Genomic DNA, 17,078 nt, shown 5'->3' on the forward strand with positions numbered 1-17,078 from the left:
TTTACTTCCCATTTGTCTTTGCAGCGTGGGAATCTTCGGCGCTTGATGGCCGACATGTGGGTTCACAAAAGTACAATTGTTTGGGTTTATGGACCAACAGATTAAACACAAAATATCTCAACAATTAATGATTTTCCTCATTTATAATGCGAGCTTTAAAGGTATGTGAAATGATCCGCTGCCAGTGGAAGCCGGGGGAAGTGCTTGACACGAAGGGCCGCATGAAAAATACCAATGCACTGACAAGTCATTTGAAAAGACTTCACAGCCCAGAACCTGCAGTCGATTCATGGAGTGTGCATCGATTGGGGGCATTCCTTCTTTGTGGTTCGTTTTCAAAGTAAAGATGGTCTGAACGGAGTTTTTAGTAGCCTTGTCGGGCCAGTACTTAGGTTTGATGCTGAGACGGCTACGAATAAACGCGGAAGCTTTGCTAAGTTCTGTGCCCACGTTTCCCTGGATAAGCCGCTCAAGAAGAAAGTTTCCATTGACGAGGAAGAAAACCAGGTGCTGTGTGAAGGTGTTAAGTCCCTGTTCAATTGTGGGGTTTTGGGACATAGGAAGGATCACTGGACGGAGATTCAACCGAGGGAGGATGATTCAACCGGATGCGCTGTCCGCGGCATTGCTGCTGGTGGAAATTCAACCATCGAGGAGTGTCGGGCAGGACAGAGCCCCAACGGGAAACAAGTTGCAGATACTAGGAAAGCCGAGGTTGATGGTGGGTGCAGCGAATGGATGCTCGTACCGCCCAGAAAGAGTAAAAACCTCCAACTATTTCAATGAATGGTCGTGCGGCGAATGGATTGAGCTCGGGACCAGAGACGATGGAGGTGAAGGAGGGACTAGCTACAGACGCTCTCGATGATCTATAGACCATGTATATCTATATCATCTTAGCCATTAGTTATGCGGTCTCATTATGGAGCCCAAAATGATCAATGGTTGACATAAACTTGGTTTATATGGTTGGTAGATCAGGTTAAATGAGGCGACTGAATTTGACAATTCTTGTCATCCAAACATCGGTCATTAGACGTTCATTCTTTGCCTTGTCCAAAACATGCATTACTTGTACTTCCCAAATGGTAATGTTGCAATTATTCGACAAGAAATATGGTAAATCATTATTAAGTTCCACTAGACATGACCATGCACCCCTAGAAGGTACGTGCCTGACTACCGAAAATAAATGACAACTTAAGAGAACCAGGACACAAGATTCTACGCCATGAAGAGTCTTGGCAAACCGAATACACTACAAGACATCTTGATACCTTCATAAATATCACATGCCTCTGGAACCAAGAATTCACAAGCCATTGTTGCATTGATCCATGAAGGCACCCATGCACATTTGCGACTGAACATCATGCGGTGATGAACTACTGCAGAGGATGAAATCTGATTTGAAGTCCATGTTGCGGGCGTGTTGTAAGGAGCTGACCTGGGCAGTGGATATACGCCGGGGACAACTCGAAGGTGTAGCGCTGGAGGATCATCGAAAGGGCGACTTTTGCTTCGGCTGCCACGAAGCTCATCCCGACGCAAGATCGAGGTCCGAAGCCGAAGGGGATGAACACGACCGCGTTGTTGTTGGTAGCCTTAGCTATGCCTTCTGAGAATCGCTCCGGCTTGAATTGATGCGCATCTTCCCCCCAGATTTCAGGGTCATGGTGAAGCTTAAGGGTTGGTACAAAGATGTGACTATTAGCAGGAAGAACAAGCTTCCCTAACCTCTGTGTTTTGCCCACTTTTCGAGTCAAGCCGACTACAGGGGGGTACAACCGCAGAGTTTCATTCATGATCATGCTAATCTGCACATGAAAAAGGAAAAATGATTAGTTAGGCACCACCTCTTACTAACAATTCGAGTGGATTGAAAAAGGTTGACCGAGACCAAGACTCAAATCGTTTTCTACACCTTCTTTAGTTTTCCTAGTCCGTCAGAATCAGGGTCTTTATTCCCAAATACATTAAGAACCTCCATTCTTGCTTCCTCTTGCCATTCTGGATAAATTGCTAGGAGGAATAACATCCATGTCATCATTGAGTTGGCGGTTTCTTGTCCGGCGATGTAGAATGTCTTGCACTCATCCACCAAATTATCTACCGTAATTTTTTTGCTCTTGTCCCCGTCGTGCAAAGCCTTCACAAGTTGTCCTAGGAAATCATCCCCAAAGCCATCTGCTTCACTGGCAATCACTTTCGTCTCTCTTCTCTTGATCATCTGTACGACGGAATCGCGTATGCCTTTCTCAAGTTTCTCCGCTTCGACTTCATCCGCCGTCTTCCAAAGCTTACTGCCAGCAGGATTCAGAACAAATTCCATAGTTAGTTAGGCCAGATTGAAACTCTGATTCTGAGATGTGAAATGTCTTAAGTCAATTAAGGCTTGAATATGTATTTGCACAATGAGCAAAATTGTTGCCTGACCATCATTAGAAATTTGCAGCTTGCTAAGTCTGATCTTACAACAGTAAGCTTAAAGATAAGAATGGTTATCAAAAAACAGTGTACCTCCTTGGAATGCATTTACTCGACTGGAAAACTTGGTCAGAATAATCAAATTCAGATGTCTAAAGTTCATTCTAAAAGTGGCCCATACTCACTGTACTTTTCCAGCTTCTTCATCCTGAAAATGGTCAAAACAAACTTTTCCTAGAAAAAATGTGTGATACCTGATTCCTGGTAACCTTATATTGAAAGCATTTTTGGATGTTAACAAGGCCAATCCTGTCAACATCTGAAAAATGTTCCTCCCCTCGACATAGCTGCTCCCGAACGCAGTTCTTGAAATCACTTCGGATGTCAATAACTTAAACTCTCCAAACACCTCGATCTCTTTCCCTTCTTGATTCTTCCATTTTCCTAGCATTGTGTGAACGCTCTCCACCATTGCCGGTGCCATATTCTGCAATTTCAATCCCCCAAAAATAATTAGTAAAAGCTCAAATCAGACAATTCTCTCTTTTGATCGAACTCAACTACCTTCAAACTTTCCCCATGGAAAGCGTGGTTGGCGAGTTTACGCTGCCTCGCCCATTTCTTGCCGTCGCCTGTGCTCACGAGCCCATCTCCTAGAAGCTTCTTGGCAAAGTCCTTAGTTCCTGTTTTTGGGTATGTTTTCTCTCTATTAAGCAGCACCTCCTTAATAAGCTCTGGCTCTGTGATGACGAGTTGAGCTTGAGGTCCGTGCCAATTCAGGTAATTCCTCCCTACAAAGTTGCAGAGAAGTTCAATATTAAAGCGTCACAACACTAATGAAACTAAAGTTTAGTTTTTTCGGTAATTACCATATGTGTCTATCCATGTGTTGACTTGAGGCTGAATCTTAGGGAATATGTCGTGAGAGAGATTGCTCATGGGTGTGTTCCTGACTTCCATCTTCATCTTGATTGTTTCCTTGGTGCTTCCATGGAGGAACCTGTAAGGAGGGCCTGTGATTCCTTGTCGGGCCATCATCCTCTGTATCCTGAGCGGGTTCCACCATAGCTTGTGCAAGAGCTTGGCAAGAGACCAGAGAAGAAGAAACAGAAACAGAGAGCTCAGGAAGATGACCAATTGCATGGTTCTACCCGGGGATCAAACAGTAAAGGAAACGAAAACTGTGAAAATTATGATACTGGGTTTTTCTTATGAAGTGACAAGTTTGATTGGATCACGTATTTGTTGTGTCTTCCGGAGGATTCTATGAGCCGGACGATGATGCCACGGTCAAAATGAAAGAGACTTTGTTGGGATGATGTCGGAAAGGTCTTTGGGTCCTAGTTTGACATTTTGGCTCCATTTCAAAGGAAACGTGGGATGGAGACTAACTGGTTAACGTCATCCGTGTGTCGGTAGCCGATCTGGAATTTATCCAAATCAACCCAAAAAGGAAGAGCACTCGACGAGGGACTCTTGGGTGATCCGGATTACTATGTATCCAATTCATTAAAGCCATCAAAATCACGTGACTCCCAACGAGGCCCACAACCAGCGGCAATTATGACGGACAAGGTACGCATGCGCCCGGTTCTCCTCCAAGCCCGCGACAGGTTGGCGTTTCGAATGCGAAAACTGTCAAAATTCCGTTTCCAAACCCAAATTTACTGAGAATTCGGTGAACAAAGAATTTGTCTAACTTTTCAATCAGAGACGCAATCATGAGCTTACGATAAATAGCTTTTTACACTGACGATAGATCACAACAATGAATAAAACTCCATCGATGTTGATATCGGACGTGACAAGGAAACACCAAGACCATCTATCACTCGTTTTCATCTTTTTCTTGCTTTGTTCGAAAAGTCTATCCAACACATTCTTCATTGGCAGATCCAAAAACAAATTTGGCCTCTTGTTTCTGTTGCTTCATCACCACACGGGTATGAAGGTGTCCTAGCTGCCACATAGTCGGTCAAATCGGGAGTGGACCTTAGTGAGGATCGAACCCCGCATCTAATAGCTGTCAGAACGATACAAGATAGACTTGATCATTGATATGATGGCTCATTAGGTCCGTCAAGATCCAAGCATAAATAGGTCAATTGAACATGATCTGTCATATGATTATTTTTTCGAGAAACTCGACACAGACACCAATTGAATACGTACGTTAAATTTAATGTGGGTCAATCCAACCCGATTGTTACCCCTAACACATCTCTGAAATAAAATGAAACTTCAATAGCTTTTTCATGAAACTGGAACCACAAGCTCACAAAGGCATTCAAATTAGTTTCAGCACATTATTATCTCAGCATTGACTATACCATATATGCTGATAAACAAGCTATAAGGGATAAAGTACAACTTGAAGTCCGTGTTGCGGGCGAGTCATGATGAGTTGATCTGGACTGTGGATGTACCCTGGAGACAATTTGAAAGCGTAGCGCTGCAGAATCATCGAAAGGACGGTTTTCGCTTCATTCATGGCGAAGTTCATTCCCACACACATTCGAGGCCCAAAGCCGAAGGGAAGGAACACCACTGCGTTGTTGTTGGTGGCTTTAGATACGCCTTCTGAGAATCGCTCTGGCCTGAAGAGGTGCACATCTTCTCCCCAGATTTCGGGGTCATGGTGAAGCTTAAGGTTTGCTATAAAGACTTCAATATTAGGAGGAAGAACAAGTTTCCCTAGCCTAAGTTGCTGGTCCACTTTTCGAGTTAACCCAATCACAGGAGGGTATAATCGTAGAGCTTCGTTCATGATCATGCTCATCTGCACACAAGAGAAGACATTAGTTGACAACACGTACAACTCAGAATACATATATGCTGATACACAAGCGATTTCATTGTTTCGTTCCCAATAAAACAATTCTTTTCATATGCATTTTCTAACTTCGCAAAAGAAATTACGTGTACAGACAAATCGAAGAGTTGGTAGGTTATGCAACTAAAGGACCCGTTTGTTTACATTTCTAACTTTCCCACCAAAATTTAATAAAGTGTTCAAATTTAAGAATTATGAAAAATTATGCATGATTCTACATGTCAACATTTGGGTGTCATGAAAGTTCCAGGGGCGTTGAATTTAAAAAAGGCAAAATGCTGAGGCACAAATTTAGATTATTTAAGTAAAGAGTAAAACGTAACAGTCAATCCAAATAGATCCAGAAGTTGGTAAGTTGGTACAAAAATCGCTTATTCGCAAACTATAAAAGAAGTCCATAATTTCATAAAAGTGTTGACAAGTTATCAAAAAGTTAAATAAAAACTCACCAGTCTTTTTTTTTTACCAATATTTTTTACCAGTCATACCAATATGTTGTTAGGAAACTCATTTCTAGTCTACCAAATCAATCAAGACAAAGAGCAGTTTGATTCTTCATACCGTCCTTAACTTGGCGATTCCATCGGAGTCAGGATCTTCATTTCCAAATACATCAAGAACCTCCTTCCTTGCTTCCTCTTGCCAATCAGAATGACTTGCTAGGAGGAACATGACCCACGTCAGCATTGCGGTGATGGTTTCCTGTCCGGCAAAGTAGAATGTCTTGCACTCGTCCACCAGACCGTCGACCGTGATTTTCTTGCTCTCATCCTTATCATGATAAGCCTTCACAAGCTGCCCTAGGAGATCATTCCCATAGTCATCTGCTTCCCCAGCCATCACCTTCTTCTCTCTTTTCTTGGCGATCTCCAAGATCGCATCGCGCACGCCTTTCTCAAGCTTCTCAGCTTCGATTTCATCCGCCGTCTTCCAAATCTTGCTGTGCCCGAATTCAGCAAGAAGTACCTTAGTTTGTGAACCTAAATTCTAAGATTGCTTTTCTGACTGATGTGTGTTCAAGTCTCTATTTACTTTACTAGTTAGCTGCATTTACTCTTGGTGAGGACTAGTTTGTGCCTGAGGTGGATTTGCTAGCTAGCTTCTCACCATCATTGCGATTTACTAGATGCCTTTTAACACATGATTGGCAAAGTCTATTTGACTAGGATAAAACGGGATCACCGAGATTTCAGTGCTCTCTTCTTCTTTTTCTAGCTTCTATACATCCCAAAAATGAGCGAATTTTTATTAGGAAGGATTAAAAAGGTATACCTCATTCCCGGGAACCTCATGCGCAAAGTATTCCTGGAGAATAACATACCCAAGCTTGTCAACATCTCGAAGATGTTTCGCCCTTCCACGTAGCTACTCCCAAATGCTGTCCTCGAAATCACTTCGGATGTCGATAACTTGAATTCTTCGTACACATCAATCTCTTTTCCTTCCTGTTGCTTCCATTTCTCTAGCATCATATGAACACTCTCCACCATCGCTGGAACCATGTTCTGCAATTCAGTTAGTTCCGTAAATTCGTAATCCGGAATTCTTTCTGCATATGTTAAGTAGAAGAAACTCGAAGTAAAATTGCAGCACGTTAATGTATCAAAACCTAATTACCTTCAGGCTTTCCCCGTGGAAAGTGTGATTGGCGAGTCTACGCTGCTTAGCCCACTTTACCCCACCTTTCGTCGTCACGAGCCCATCTCCTAAAAGCTTCTTGGCAAAGTCCCTTGATCCTGTTTTCGGAAACGTTTTGTCTCTGTTGATTAGCACCTCCTTAATCAGCTCCGGTTCTGTGATGATCAGTTGAGCTTGAGTCCCATACCAACTTAGGTAATTCCTTCCTACAAAATTTTCCCGCGTGATCAAACTAAAGTCAGATCGAAGTCCCGGCAATGCCTAGCACCAAATTATGACTAAAGCTTATATTTTTCAATTACCATATGTGTTGATCCATGTGTGGATGTGAGGCTGAACCCTGGGGAGTATGTCGTGAGAGAGATTGTCCATGGGCGTGCTCCTGGCTTCCTCGATCATCGTCATTGTTTCCATGGTGCTTCCATGGATGAACCTGTAAGGAGGGCCTTTGATTCCCTGTCGGGCCATCATCCTCTGTATCCTGAGCGGATTCCACCATAACTTTTGCACGAGCTTGGCGAGAGACCATAAAATTAGAACCAAAAACAGAGAGCTCAACGCGATCGCGATGCTATTTCCCATTGTCTTCCAAGATAGAGAGAAATTTTTCTCGAGCTTGTGGAATAATGCAACTGCGGTTGTTTGGGATCGATGTCATCGTTGCAGGAATGTTCAGCTTGTAGAGACGTACACGATCGGAAACGACAACCTTTTTGACTTTGGTACGAGAAATGGAGTAAAGACAGACTGCCACTTGATCGACACCCTAAAATAAAACATTGAATGTCGCCGGCCGGTTCAAACAAAGCGTGCTGACTAGGATTGCATGGAAATTAGTAAGCTCTCAAGTCATGCAGTGCCTCAACTTTACTTTATGGGAAAGCAATTGTAAAAGCCGAAATTAAGCAACAAATTATTCATTTTATGGATTAGTGTCATGAAAGTTTTCTGAGGGATCAGGAAAATCACTTTCATTCCATCAAATATAGAATAATCTTTTTATCAAAACGCAGGATGATATTCTCTCTTTTTTATTAGAAACATAGACTAAATTGCTTCTGGAATGACAGGACAGGCCCCACATAACATATGGGAAATGGGTTATGATCTCTGTATTAGAGATGGTTGTCACGACCTCCTCGAATCGATCTTGTCACCTAGGAGGTTTAGTTAATGGATTACTAAGTTAAACATAACTTGGGCTCTCCCAAGTCTATACCAATTCGCAACTTAAATTTAAATCATTAACATGCAAATAAATTTTATCGAGAAGTCGCCACTAATCAGTTTTTGGTAAGTCGATTAGATACCCAAGTAAAGGGTGAGAGAATTGCTTTACTTTTACGAGCCAAAGATTCAATGAGTTCGGGAACTTGATTACACTAACTAACTAACTAGTGCCCTTTCAATACCTAAACTTGTCCAATCACCACATAATGTGTTCATGCAGCAGTCTTACCAATAGTGAGCCCCAAAATTATATCTCTAACAAGGCTAAGGAAACAGCAAACAAGGCATCGGGAGTGCACAAACAATGGCCTAACATGTCTCTAATCGACTACATACAAGGTTGATTTGAATAACGCGATTCAAACATGCGAACCAATCAACATGCAATGGAATAATAATCCAAATGAAAATGTACAAACAACAACATAGCATTGTCTCTACGAACAAACATCACCCTATTGAGGCTTGTCCAATTTGAGCACAATTTTTATAAAAGATTTTTCAAATATTTTTTTAAGAAAAACTACCCGAAATCTAATTTCCAAACTTTTTCTTAATTTTAGAAAAAAAAAATGGGCTGCAACTAGTCACACGAAACTGGGCTCATGGACACAAGCAAAGATTGGGCCAATAAACAAGGCTTCACTCAATCCAGACCAAAATAAGCCCAAACTCAAACAACTTGAGCAAAGCCCCAACTCTTGTAACGCTATCACACGGCTGTTCGTCGGACACCGCCAGTGGACCATCATTGGTGGTCACGAAGCATGAAACACAAAACAAAGTAAACAATGGTGTCGAAGAGCATCTGATCGTGAAAATGACTCGAGGATTGATTATCATGATGTAGTCCGCAGTAATAGCTCTCAGATGACGACGGGAAACGAAACCACTTACACCGAGTTTTCATGAGCATTTTGTCAAACATGTTACGTGCGACTCGCTGGGAACAAGAACAGAGCCAATTAAGGCTCAAACCCACAACCACAATCAACATAAAACAGAAGGCAGCACACAACAGTGGCCGGGAAAGGCTCGCTGACGCTCAGAAACGAGTGCAAGCTAGCATCGGCGAGTCTCGGCCCGGTTGGCCGAGACCAAAAAAAAAAACAGAGCACAAAAGACAAGAAAAATAGAGGGGTCGGCGGTGGCATCCCTACCCGGCTTGGCGGCGGCGAATGGGCGGCGAGCTCTATAGATTGGACTACGTCCGGTCGCCTCGCACGCCTCCGAGCCGGGATCCTCGGGGAATCGACCTAAAACCAAAAAAAAAAAAAGGGGAATGAACAAACCGAAACCTACCGTGACTTTGGCTCGAGGAAGGGAAAACGTCGGACGACCGTCTCGTCGACTAAAGCTCCGGCGCGGTGGTCACCGGAGGAACATTCTCAATGTCGGATTCTCACTCTCGGCTCTCTCCTCTTCCCTCACGGTCTCACTCTCTCTCCGGTTCCTCCCGCTCTCTCCCACGACCCCTTTATGGCCGGTCGGTCACGCCCGACCGCCAGCCTGCTATGGCCGGCCGGTCGCCGACCACCAACTCCCTGCGCCTGCCCGTGTCGGCCGCCGAAGCTCTGCGTCGCTGCCTCTGTTCCTCTCTCTATCGCTCCTGCTCTCTGTCTTCTGAACGTAAGGGAGGAGGAGGAGAAAGGGGCTGGGCCAAAAAGGAGAAAAAAGAAAGTCTAGTGGGCCGGCCCAACTGAGGAAAGAAAAGAAAAGAAAAATAAGGGGCCGGGTCGGACCGGTCCAATCGAACCGGGCCGAACCGGCCCGAGGTTTTTTATTTTCTTGAACAAAATTTTAATAAACCCTATTATTATTAATGAAAATGCTCCTAATTTTTATATATTATGCAATTTAATGATAATTATTTTTGTTTAAGGGTTAAAAATTAATTCCTAATTTTCTATACAATTAAATCATAAAATGGATAGTCAAGATTTATGTATCAACAATGGTGAATAAAAATGATCAATCGTTTTGAAGATTTTTTTCCGGATGATTCATTGCTTTTACAATATAATGTTCATGCAGATTTCCAAATCCACGTAGTGCATTATTTTTGTGAACCGTTCGATGAAAAGATTAAGCCACATCAAAGACCTACACTAAATTTATTGGGATGGGCAACAAAAATCTGAATCATTTGGGTAGATCACCAAGAGAGAGTCAAGTTCAAGCCCATGAACATATATAGTTGAACCCACGTTAATTTAAAAGTCTAAATAAATGAGTTTTGTCTCAATTAGAATATATATTAACTGCTCCCCAATGTAGCACATCCCCTATGTACGACTTCCTTTGCCCAACACCCTCATACGTGCACCTCAACAAATCCCTACCTCACGTGTCAGCCTTCTGTGTTAGGCCCCTTCCCTTTACTCCAAGCACCCTTCCGTACCAACATTATCATAACTCGAATTTCAAATTCTACCTCAATCGTCTTGACATAGACAAGTTCAACAGGAAGTCAGGGGACACCATCAACCAACTCAATTAGGAAAATCAAATGTAAGATTCCTTCATTTAGATATTCATCAAACATTAATAAATATAGGGATTGGGCCACCGATTAATCATCGACTCTAATACTATTTATTAGATCGATCCAATAGAAAGCCAACAACTTCACTCGAGGATATTTTAGGCACCTAACTTTTTACTAAGGTTTGACCAACTTTGACCTGAAGTCAACGTCCATCAAAAGCCTTATCGAATGGTGCGATCTAATGATATTCATTGAGAACTTTATAATGATACGCCTCTTTTGATTTGGCCAATTCAGAGTGACTCGAATTGAGGGTCATCGGAGCGTTTTGCTAAGCAAAAGATAGGAAATAACAAATCCCCACCCCCACATTTTATAGTCTCTTTTATCTAATCCTATCATAATACTTATCTTGACGACTATCCATAGCCTAATATTTTAATTGTGGCAACAAAAATCTCATCTCTTCCGAATAGATTGGGCTACATTAACATATTGGTCATGCTTTTTCCACCCCTATATCGACTATATCCACACCTAATGACAACTTAAACATTGATGCTGTTCATCTACTTCCTTTGTTCTCTACTTCTCCCTTGTTCAACAACTTTTTTCTTGGTAATGTTTATAAAAAGAAGGGATATGTACACTAAAAGTCCTAAAACTTATTATAAAAGTGCAATTGAGTCCTAAAATTTGCAAAAGATGCAATCGAGTCCTAGAGTTAACATCGTTTAATTTACTAACGGAAAATGCTGACGTGGCGCTGAAATGTCATATTTTATTACTTTTCTTGAGACACGTGGCAATGATGTGGCGTTCAACAAGCACCACGTCAGCAAAAATAAAAATAAAAATTAAATTAGAAAAAAGCTATAAAAATTAAAATAAAAAAAAAAAGAAGAGAAGAAGACCCCAACCAACGGCTGTGGTGGTAGCCAAGCCCTCGCCGTTGACGCTTGTTGGACGCCACGTGTCTCAAGAAAATTAATAAAATAAGCCACATCAGCATTTTTTGTTAGTAAATTAGACAGTGTTAACTTTAGGACTCGAATGAACCAATTTGACAAGTTTTAGGACTTTTAGGGAACATATCCCTAAAAAGAAAAAGGGAAAACACTACCAAAAACCCTAAACCATGCCACTTGTGACAAATTTACCCCGAATTTTTTTTTGACACGAAAAACCCCAAACTATGCCACTTGTGACATATTTAACCCACAATACATTTGTCCATGGGCATTTTCGTTTTTTTTTTCTTTTTTATGTTTTTTTTTCCTTTTTTTTTCTTCTCTCTTCCCCTCTGCCGTGGTCGGCGAAGGGAAGCCGGCGAGGGCCGCCCTTGCCGGCTTCCCTCCACCGACCACGGCGGAGGGGAAGAGAGAAGAAAAAAAAAGGAAAAAAAACAGAAAAAAGAAAAAGACGAAAATGCTCGTGGACAAATGTATTGTGGGATAAATGTGTCACAAGTGGCATAATTTGAGGCTTTTCGTGTCACAAAAAAAAATTCAGGATAAATTTGTCACAAGTGGCATAATTTGGGGTTTTTGGTAGTATTTTCCCAAAGAAAAAAGATATCTACTAGGTTTGCTTCTAGCATATGCTTTCTGCCATTTCTTCTATTCTAAATAGAGTTTGAATTAATAAAAGCCAGAGTGCATCAATAGTTTTACAGCACACTTGAACCATTTCAAGGAAATCTATACGCAAGAGTTGATCGACTTTTACCTAATCTCTTTCGTTCATCTCAGATCCATGAAGAAATTTTACAGTCCCCTTCATGAACTATCTTTTGAAAACCCAGATTATCGCATCAGTGGTCATAATGGCGATCGCGACCAAGGTTGTTCACTCGGTGAGCGGACTAATGACCCTGGGTGGCAATGGGTGGTTCTTCTTAATGAAGCTCTGAAAGTCCAGGAAGATTTTCAAGTTCCGCATCAACAATATTCAAATCGCAGAAGACTGAACACAGTCCAAGGAAGATTTTACAGTCCCTTAATTGACTAAAACAAAGGAAGACGAACAGAAGTATCATTGTGCGAGTATTTTTGTCATTTTACTTTATTAGGGTATGGATGGAGCCAATATAACTTGCCAAGCTCAACATATTAGGAAAAAGCGGAAATCAGCAAAAAAAACAATCGACCGATCAATTTCATGTCGCTCACCTGCTTCCACAGTTTCTTGTCCTCTTCTCCTGACCTTTCCACGGGTCGGGATGGAGTCCGACAAATGCTATATACCAGCAAATATATGTTGGCACTCATGCGTCGATAGCGTAGTATGCAGTAAATAAAGAAGGCACCAAACCCCAACATTTTTATGCTGATTAGGAAGGATGATACGCTGGTCATCAGCATCCCCCAGAATGTTCGACAAATCCTAGAAGCCCACCTCAAGGCATTGAAATATGAAGGCATCAATGGACATCATTTTACCACTAAGACATTATTTATATGCCGGTGAACCAAGCTACAAGGGTTGAAATATAACTTGAAGTCCAAGTTTCGGGCGAATCGTGAGGACTTGAACCGGACAGTGGACGTAGGCAGATGACAATTTGAAAGTGTAGCGTTGCAGAATCATCGAGAGAATGATCTTCACCTCATGTGTCGCGAAGTTCATGCCTGCACAAATTCGGGATCCGAAGCTGAAGGGAATGAACACGACCGGGTTGTTGTTGGTGGCTTTGGCAATGCCTTCCGCGAATCGCTCTGGTTTGAATTGAAGCACGTCTTCTCCCCAGATTTCGGGGTCATGGTGAAGCTTGAGATTTCCTATTACGATCTGAATATTGGCGGGAAGAACAAGTTTTCCCAACCTGAGTTGCTGATCAACTTGCCTATTCATCCCGATGACAGGAGGGTATAATCGCAGAGTCTCATTTATGATCATGCTAATCTGCGCACAAAAAGAAAATATGACAATTAGACATCAAGTTCATCAATCTTTGCCTATCTAATTAAGGAAATTCTAGATAAGGCCAACCGAATTTTATTATTTTTGTGAGATTGAACTACATTTTGTTCTACCAAATTAACCCCAGACTGAACATCCATATTCATACCGTCTTTAATTTTGCGATACCATCAGGGTCGGGATCATTGTTCCCAAACACATGGAGAACCTCCTTTCTCGCTTCCTCTTGCCAATCAGGGTGAGCCGCTAGGAGGAACACGACCCATGTCATCAATGCATTGGTGGTTTCTTGTCCTGCAAGGTAGAATGTCTTGCATTCATCCACCAGATCATCGATCGTGATTTTCTTGCTCTCGTCCATGCCACGACAAGCCTTCACAAGCTGTCCTAGGAAATCATCCCCGAAGTCAGCTGCCTCACCAGCCTTCACCTTCTCTTCCCTTTTCTCGACAATCCCCAATATAGCATCGTAAATGCCTCTCTCGAGCTTTTCCGCTTCGATTTCATCTGCCGTCTTCCAAAACTTACTGAGAGGTATTCCAAGAGAAACTCCCCTAGTTTGTTAGGCTAATCTCAACTAAACAGAGGTCAACCTAAAAATTGGCCAAAAACAATTTGTTCTTAAGAAAAGGAGGCATACCTTAATCCTGGGAACCTTACAAGAGGAAAATTTTTGGTTAATAACACACCCAATCTTGTCAACATCTGGAAAATATTCCTGCCTTCGACGTAGCTGCTTCCAAATGCCGTTTTTGAAATCACTTCGCTTGTGAATAACTTAAAATCTTCAAACACGTCAATCTCTTTCCCTTCTTGATGCTTCCACCTTGCTAGCATCACGTGAACGGTGTCCACCATCACTGGAACCATATTCTGCGTGACAATTTCGAACCCCACAAAATTGGTAGAATCTGAATTTGTTAGTACAATCAGAGAACCATTCTCCTTTCTCGTCGTCTTCTTAACGGTTCCATTAGGTCGATCACGAAAAGCACATTCAGCTATTATTAATAGCATGGAATTTTATTTAAGATTGAGATTGTTGAAATAATGAACTTGGAGCACTTTACTATCAAGCTTAATTACCTTCAAGCTTTCCCCGTGGAAAGTGTAATTAGCCAGTCTACGCTGTTTTGCCCATTTTTCATCATTATTGGTGGTCACAAGCCCATCCCCTAAAAGCTTCTTGACAAAGTCCTTAGCTGGTGTTTTCGGATATGTTTTGTCTCTATTAACTAGCACCTCTTTGATCAGTTCTGGTTCTGTGATGACCAGCTGAGCTTGAGTCCCATGCCAACTTAAGTAATTTCGCCCTACAAAAGTCATAAAAAATTCCAATCAACAACTAAGGTCGGATGATCCTGCAGCAGCTTTCATTATGGACATAAAGTAGAGCACAAAATCAGAACTAAAGCTAAGGACTTAATTCATTTACCATATCTGTTGGTCCATGTGTGGATTTCAGGCTGAATCTTGGGGAATATGTCATGAGAGAGATTGTTCATGGGTATGTCCCTGACCTTCATGGTCATCTTGAATGATTCTTTAGTGCTTCCATGGACGAACTTGTAAGGAGGACCTCTGATTCCCTGCTCATTCATTATCCTCTTTATCCTGTGCGGGTTCCACCATAACTTGTACCAGAGTTTGGCAAGAGACAAGAAGAGAAACAGAAACAGAGAGCTCAAAATAATGAGCACCTGCATGGTTTCTTTCCGAGGTAGGGAAAGGAAGGAAGTAGAGGAAACTAGAAAATCCAAATCGTGGGTTGTGAAGTGATGATGATCAAGCTTTTAAGTGGCTTTGGCCGGAGGAATCTGTGAGCCGGGTGATAAGAACAGGCTCAAAATGACCGCCTTTCGGCATTGATTGATGGAACGGCTGATACTAACATCGAAAATGTCGCATTTGCTGGCTCTTAGTATGTTTTAAGAAATCATCCCTCAAGACAATAAGGTGAAAACGGATCTTACAATTAAATTAATACGAGAAAACCAGAGAAATAAATGAGAAATAAGAAAGGACACCGGAGATGTACATGATTCGATTCGAGTTCTTTTCCTACTCTATGAGAGAGTCTCCAAATAATCCATTAATAATTGAAAAAACGCATGCTTGTGTGAGCTAGAATGTTTCCGTGCGTGAAGTTGTTCTTTACACGGCAAGTTGCGTCCCATTTCTTGTTGGCCTTTTATGGCTTAAACAAGAGCGGCCTATTTCGTCTTTCTCGGGCAACTTTTATGCTGAAGAAGGAGGAGACGTCCACTTCTTGATCAACCAGTCAAATTTGATTGAAAGAAGAAACTAATCTTGTTGGCCAAATCTTGAAATATATTTCCAACAGAAAAACAAACCTTCAGTTATCAAGTTCCACAGCTCAAGAAATTCAAATTTAATTGGAGTTTAACAAATCAAAGTCCTCCAAACAGGTCGGGTTTTGTATACAAACTCAAACTTGAGACATAATTTAACACATAATTCAATGCCTTAATTTAAAAATATCTTTGTTAGATTAGGTTTTATATTCAAGCGTTGCATTTATCAGAATATGTATTGAAAAAGATCATTAGACCAACCTTAGTGTCAAGTAAATAAAGTTAGACAGGTGGTAAGCTCGCCGGAGGCATTGTTTGTGTGATGCCGGATGAAATAAACTATCAACAATCAAAGTATGATCTCTTATCAATCAGATGTGCTCTAAATCTAAAACCATGAGCTTATTGTAATTCATCAAATTTCACAGACTTAAGGTTGAGACTTTATAGTGCCTCAGATTGGAGGAGACATATTAATAATGTCCGTGTCACGTTCGCCTCAGTGCTCACCACATGAAACTTCACTTTTGTTTTTGAGACTTATGGCACAGTTTTGCCACATGACACACATTTGACCAATAAATTTTTAACTTAATGATTGGTAATATGCCAGTTTTTATGTCTTATTAAATTTAAATTTTATAAAATAAATAAATGAAAATTATGAACATTTTATCTCTTATTGACTTTCAACTTAAAAAAGAAGGATAAATTAGAGAAAGCATTCTCAATTGTAATCTATCATCTCCCAATTTCGATATTTAGTTTATATTGAGTTTAAAAATTAGAAAATGGATAAAGAGAAAGTATATCAAAAATTATTTTAGTAAGCTTAAAATGTAAAAAAGGACAAATTAGTGAAAATATTTTAAATTAAAGCTTAGCTTGTTTCGTGAAAAATGTGATATTTCTGGAAAATATTTTTCAGGAAGTCATTTTTGTGCATCCGAAATTTTCATAATTATATTTAGGATATAAAGTTAAGTGTTATTTAGTTTGGGACCCTCGGATGGCATGTAGGTTGTTAATTTTGTGAGGTGCAGATGGTGCGAAGGACAATTTTCCGCAATTGTAATTGCTAGAGTCTGATGTGTTAGAATTGAATTGATAAGATATTGACGTGTGCGTTGATGGTGTGGCATAACAGTAATTGATTTACTACCATATGAGTTGTAGATGGGGGCTGATGTACTCCAAATTACTTATTTGAGAATTTTCAAGTTTA

At 41.1% G+C, this 17,078-nt stretch overlaps 3 protein-coding genes and 1 pseudogene across 5 annotated transcripts; all 4 read right to left on the reverse strand.

Moving 5' to 3' along the window:
• Window positions 1–100: 100 nt before the first annotated feature.
• Window positions 101–1,374, reverse strand: LOC130137720 (uncharacterized; annotated as a pseudogene).
• On the reverse strand, window positions 1,079–3,713 carry LOC115672074 (cytochrome P450 CYP749A22-like). The gene is made up of 5 exons (XM_030593832.2): window positions 3,297–3,713; window positions 2,992–3,218; window positions 2,682–2,914; window positions 1,925–2,303; window positions 1,079–1,817 (listed from the first exon to the last, which is right to left on the reverse strand). The coding sequence occupies exons 1-5, from the start codon at window positions 3,568–3,570 to the stop codon at window positions 1,386–1,388; spliced, it is 1,545 nt and encodes a 514-aa protein (XP_030449692.1). The 5' UTR covers window positions 3,571–3,713; the 3' UTR covers window positions 1,079–1,385.
• A 934-nt stretch (window positions 3,714–4,647) lies between these two features.
• Window positions 4,648–9,582, reverse strand: LOC115672073 (cytochrome P450 CYP749A22-like). Of its 3 annotated transcripts, none has more exons than XM_056309663.1 (6): window positions 9,431–9,582; window positions 7,201–7,664; window positions 6,878–7,104; window positions 6,533–6,765; window positions 5,822–6,200; window positions 4,648–5,206 (listed from the first exon to the last, which is right to left on the reverse strand). In XM_056309663.1, the coding sequence occupies exons 2-6, from the start codon at window positions 7,478–7,480 to the stop codon at window positions 4,778–4,780; spliced, it is 1,548 nt and encodes a 515-aa protein (XP_056165638.1). In that variant the 5' UTR covers window positions 7,481–7,664; window positions 9,431–9,582; the 3' UTR covers window positions 4,648–4,777. The 3 variants fall into 3 exon arrangements, with proteins under 3 accessions (XP_056165638.1, XP_056165639.1, XP_056165640.1); XM_056309664.1 differs by having other exon boundaries at window positions 7,201–7,710; window positions 9,431–9,570; XM_056309665.1 differs by lacking the exon at window positions 9,431–9,582 and having other exon boundaries at window positions 7,238–7,399.
• Window positions 9,583–13,053: 3,471 nt separating this feature from the next.
• Window positions 13,054–15,302, reverse strand: LOC115662170 (cytochrome P450 CYP749A22-like). Its single transcript, XM_030584353.2, has 5 exons — window positions 14,974–15,302; window positions 14,625–14,851; window positions 14,179–14,411; window positions 13,687–14,065; window positions 13,054–13,520 (listed from the first exon to the last, which is right to left on the reverse strand). Exons 1-5 carry the CDS (start codon window positions 15,242–15,244, stop codon window positions 13,092–13,094), a joined length of 1,539 nt encoding a protein of 512 aa, XP_030440213.1. The 5' UTR covers window positions 15,245–15,302; the 3' UTR covers window positions 13,054–13,091.
• Window positions 15,303–17,078: the final 1,776 nt, after the last annotated feature.

Source organism: Syzygium oleosum, unplaced genomic scaffold (genome assembly GCF_021117445.2).
Source record: "Syzygium oleosum isolate NSW1041296 unplaced genomic scaffold, Sole_v2.1 Sole_v2.03, whole genome shotgun sequence".
Taxonomy (NCBI): domain Eukaryota; kingdom Viridiplantae; phylum Streptophyta; class Magnoliopsida; order Myrtales; family Myrtaceae; genus Syzygium; species Syzygium oleosum.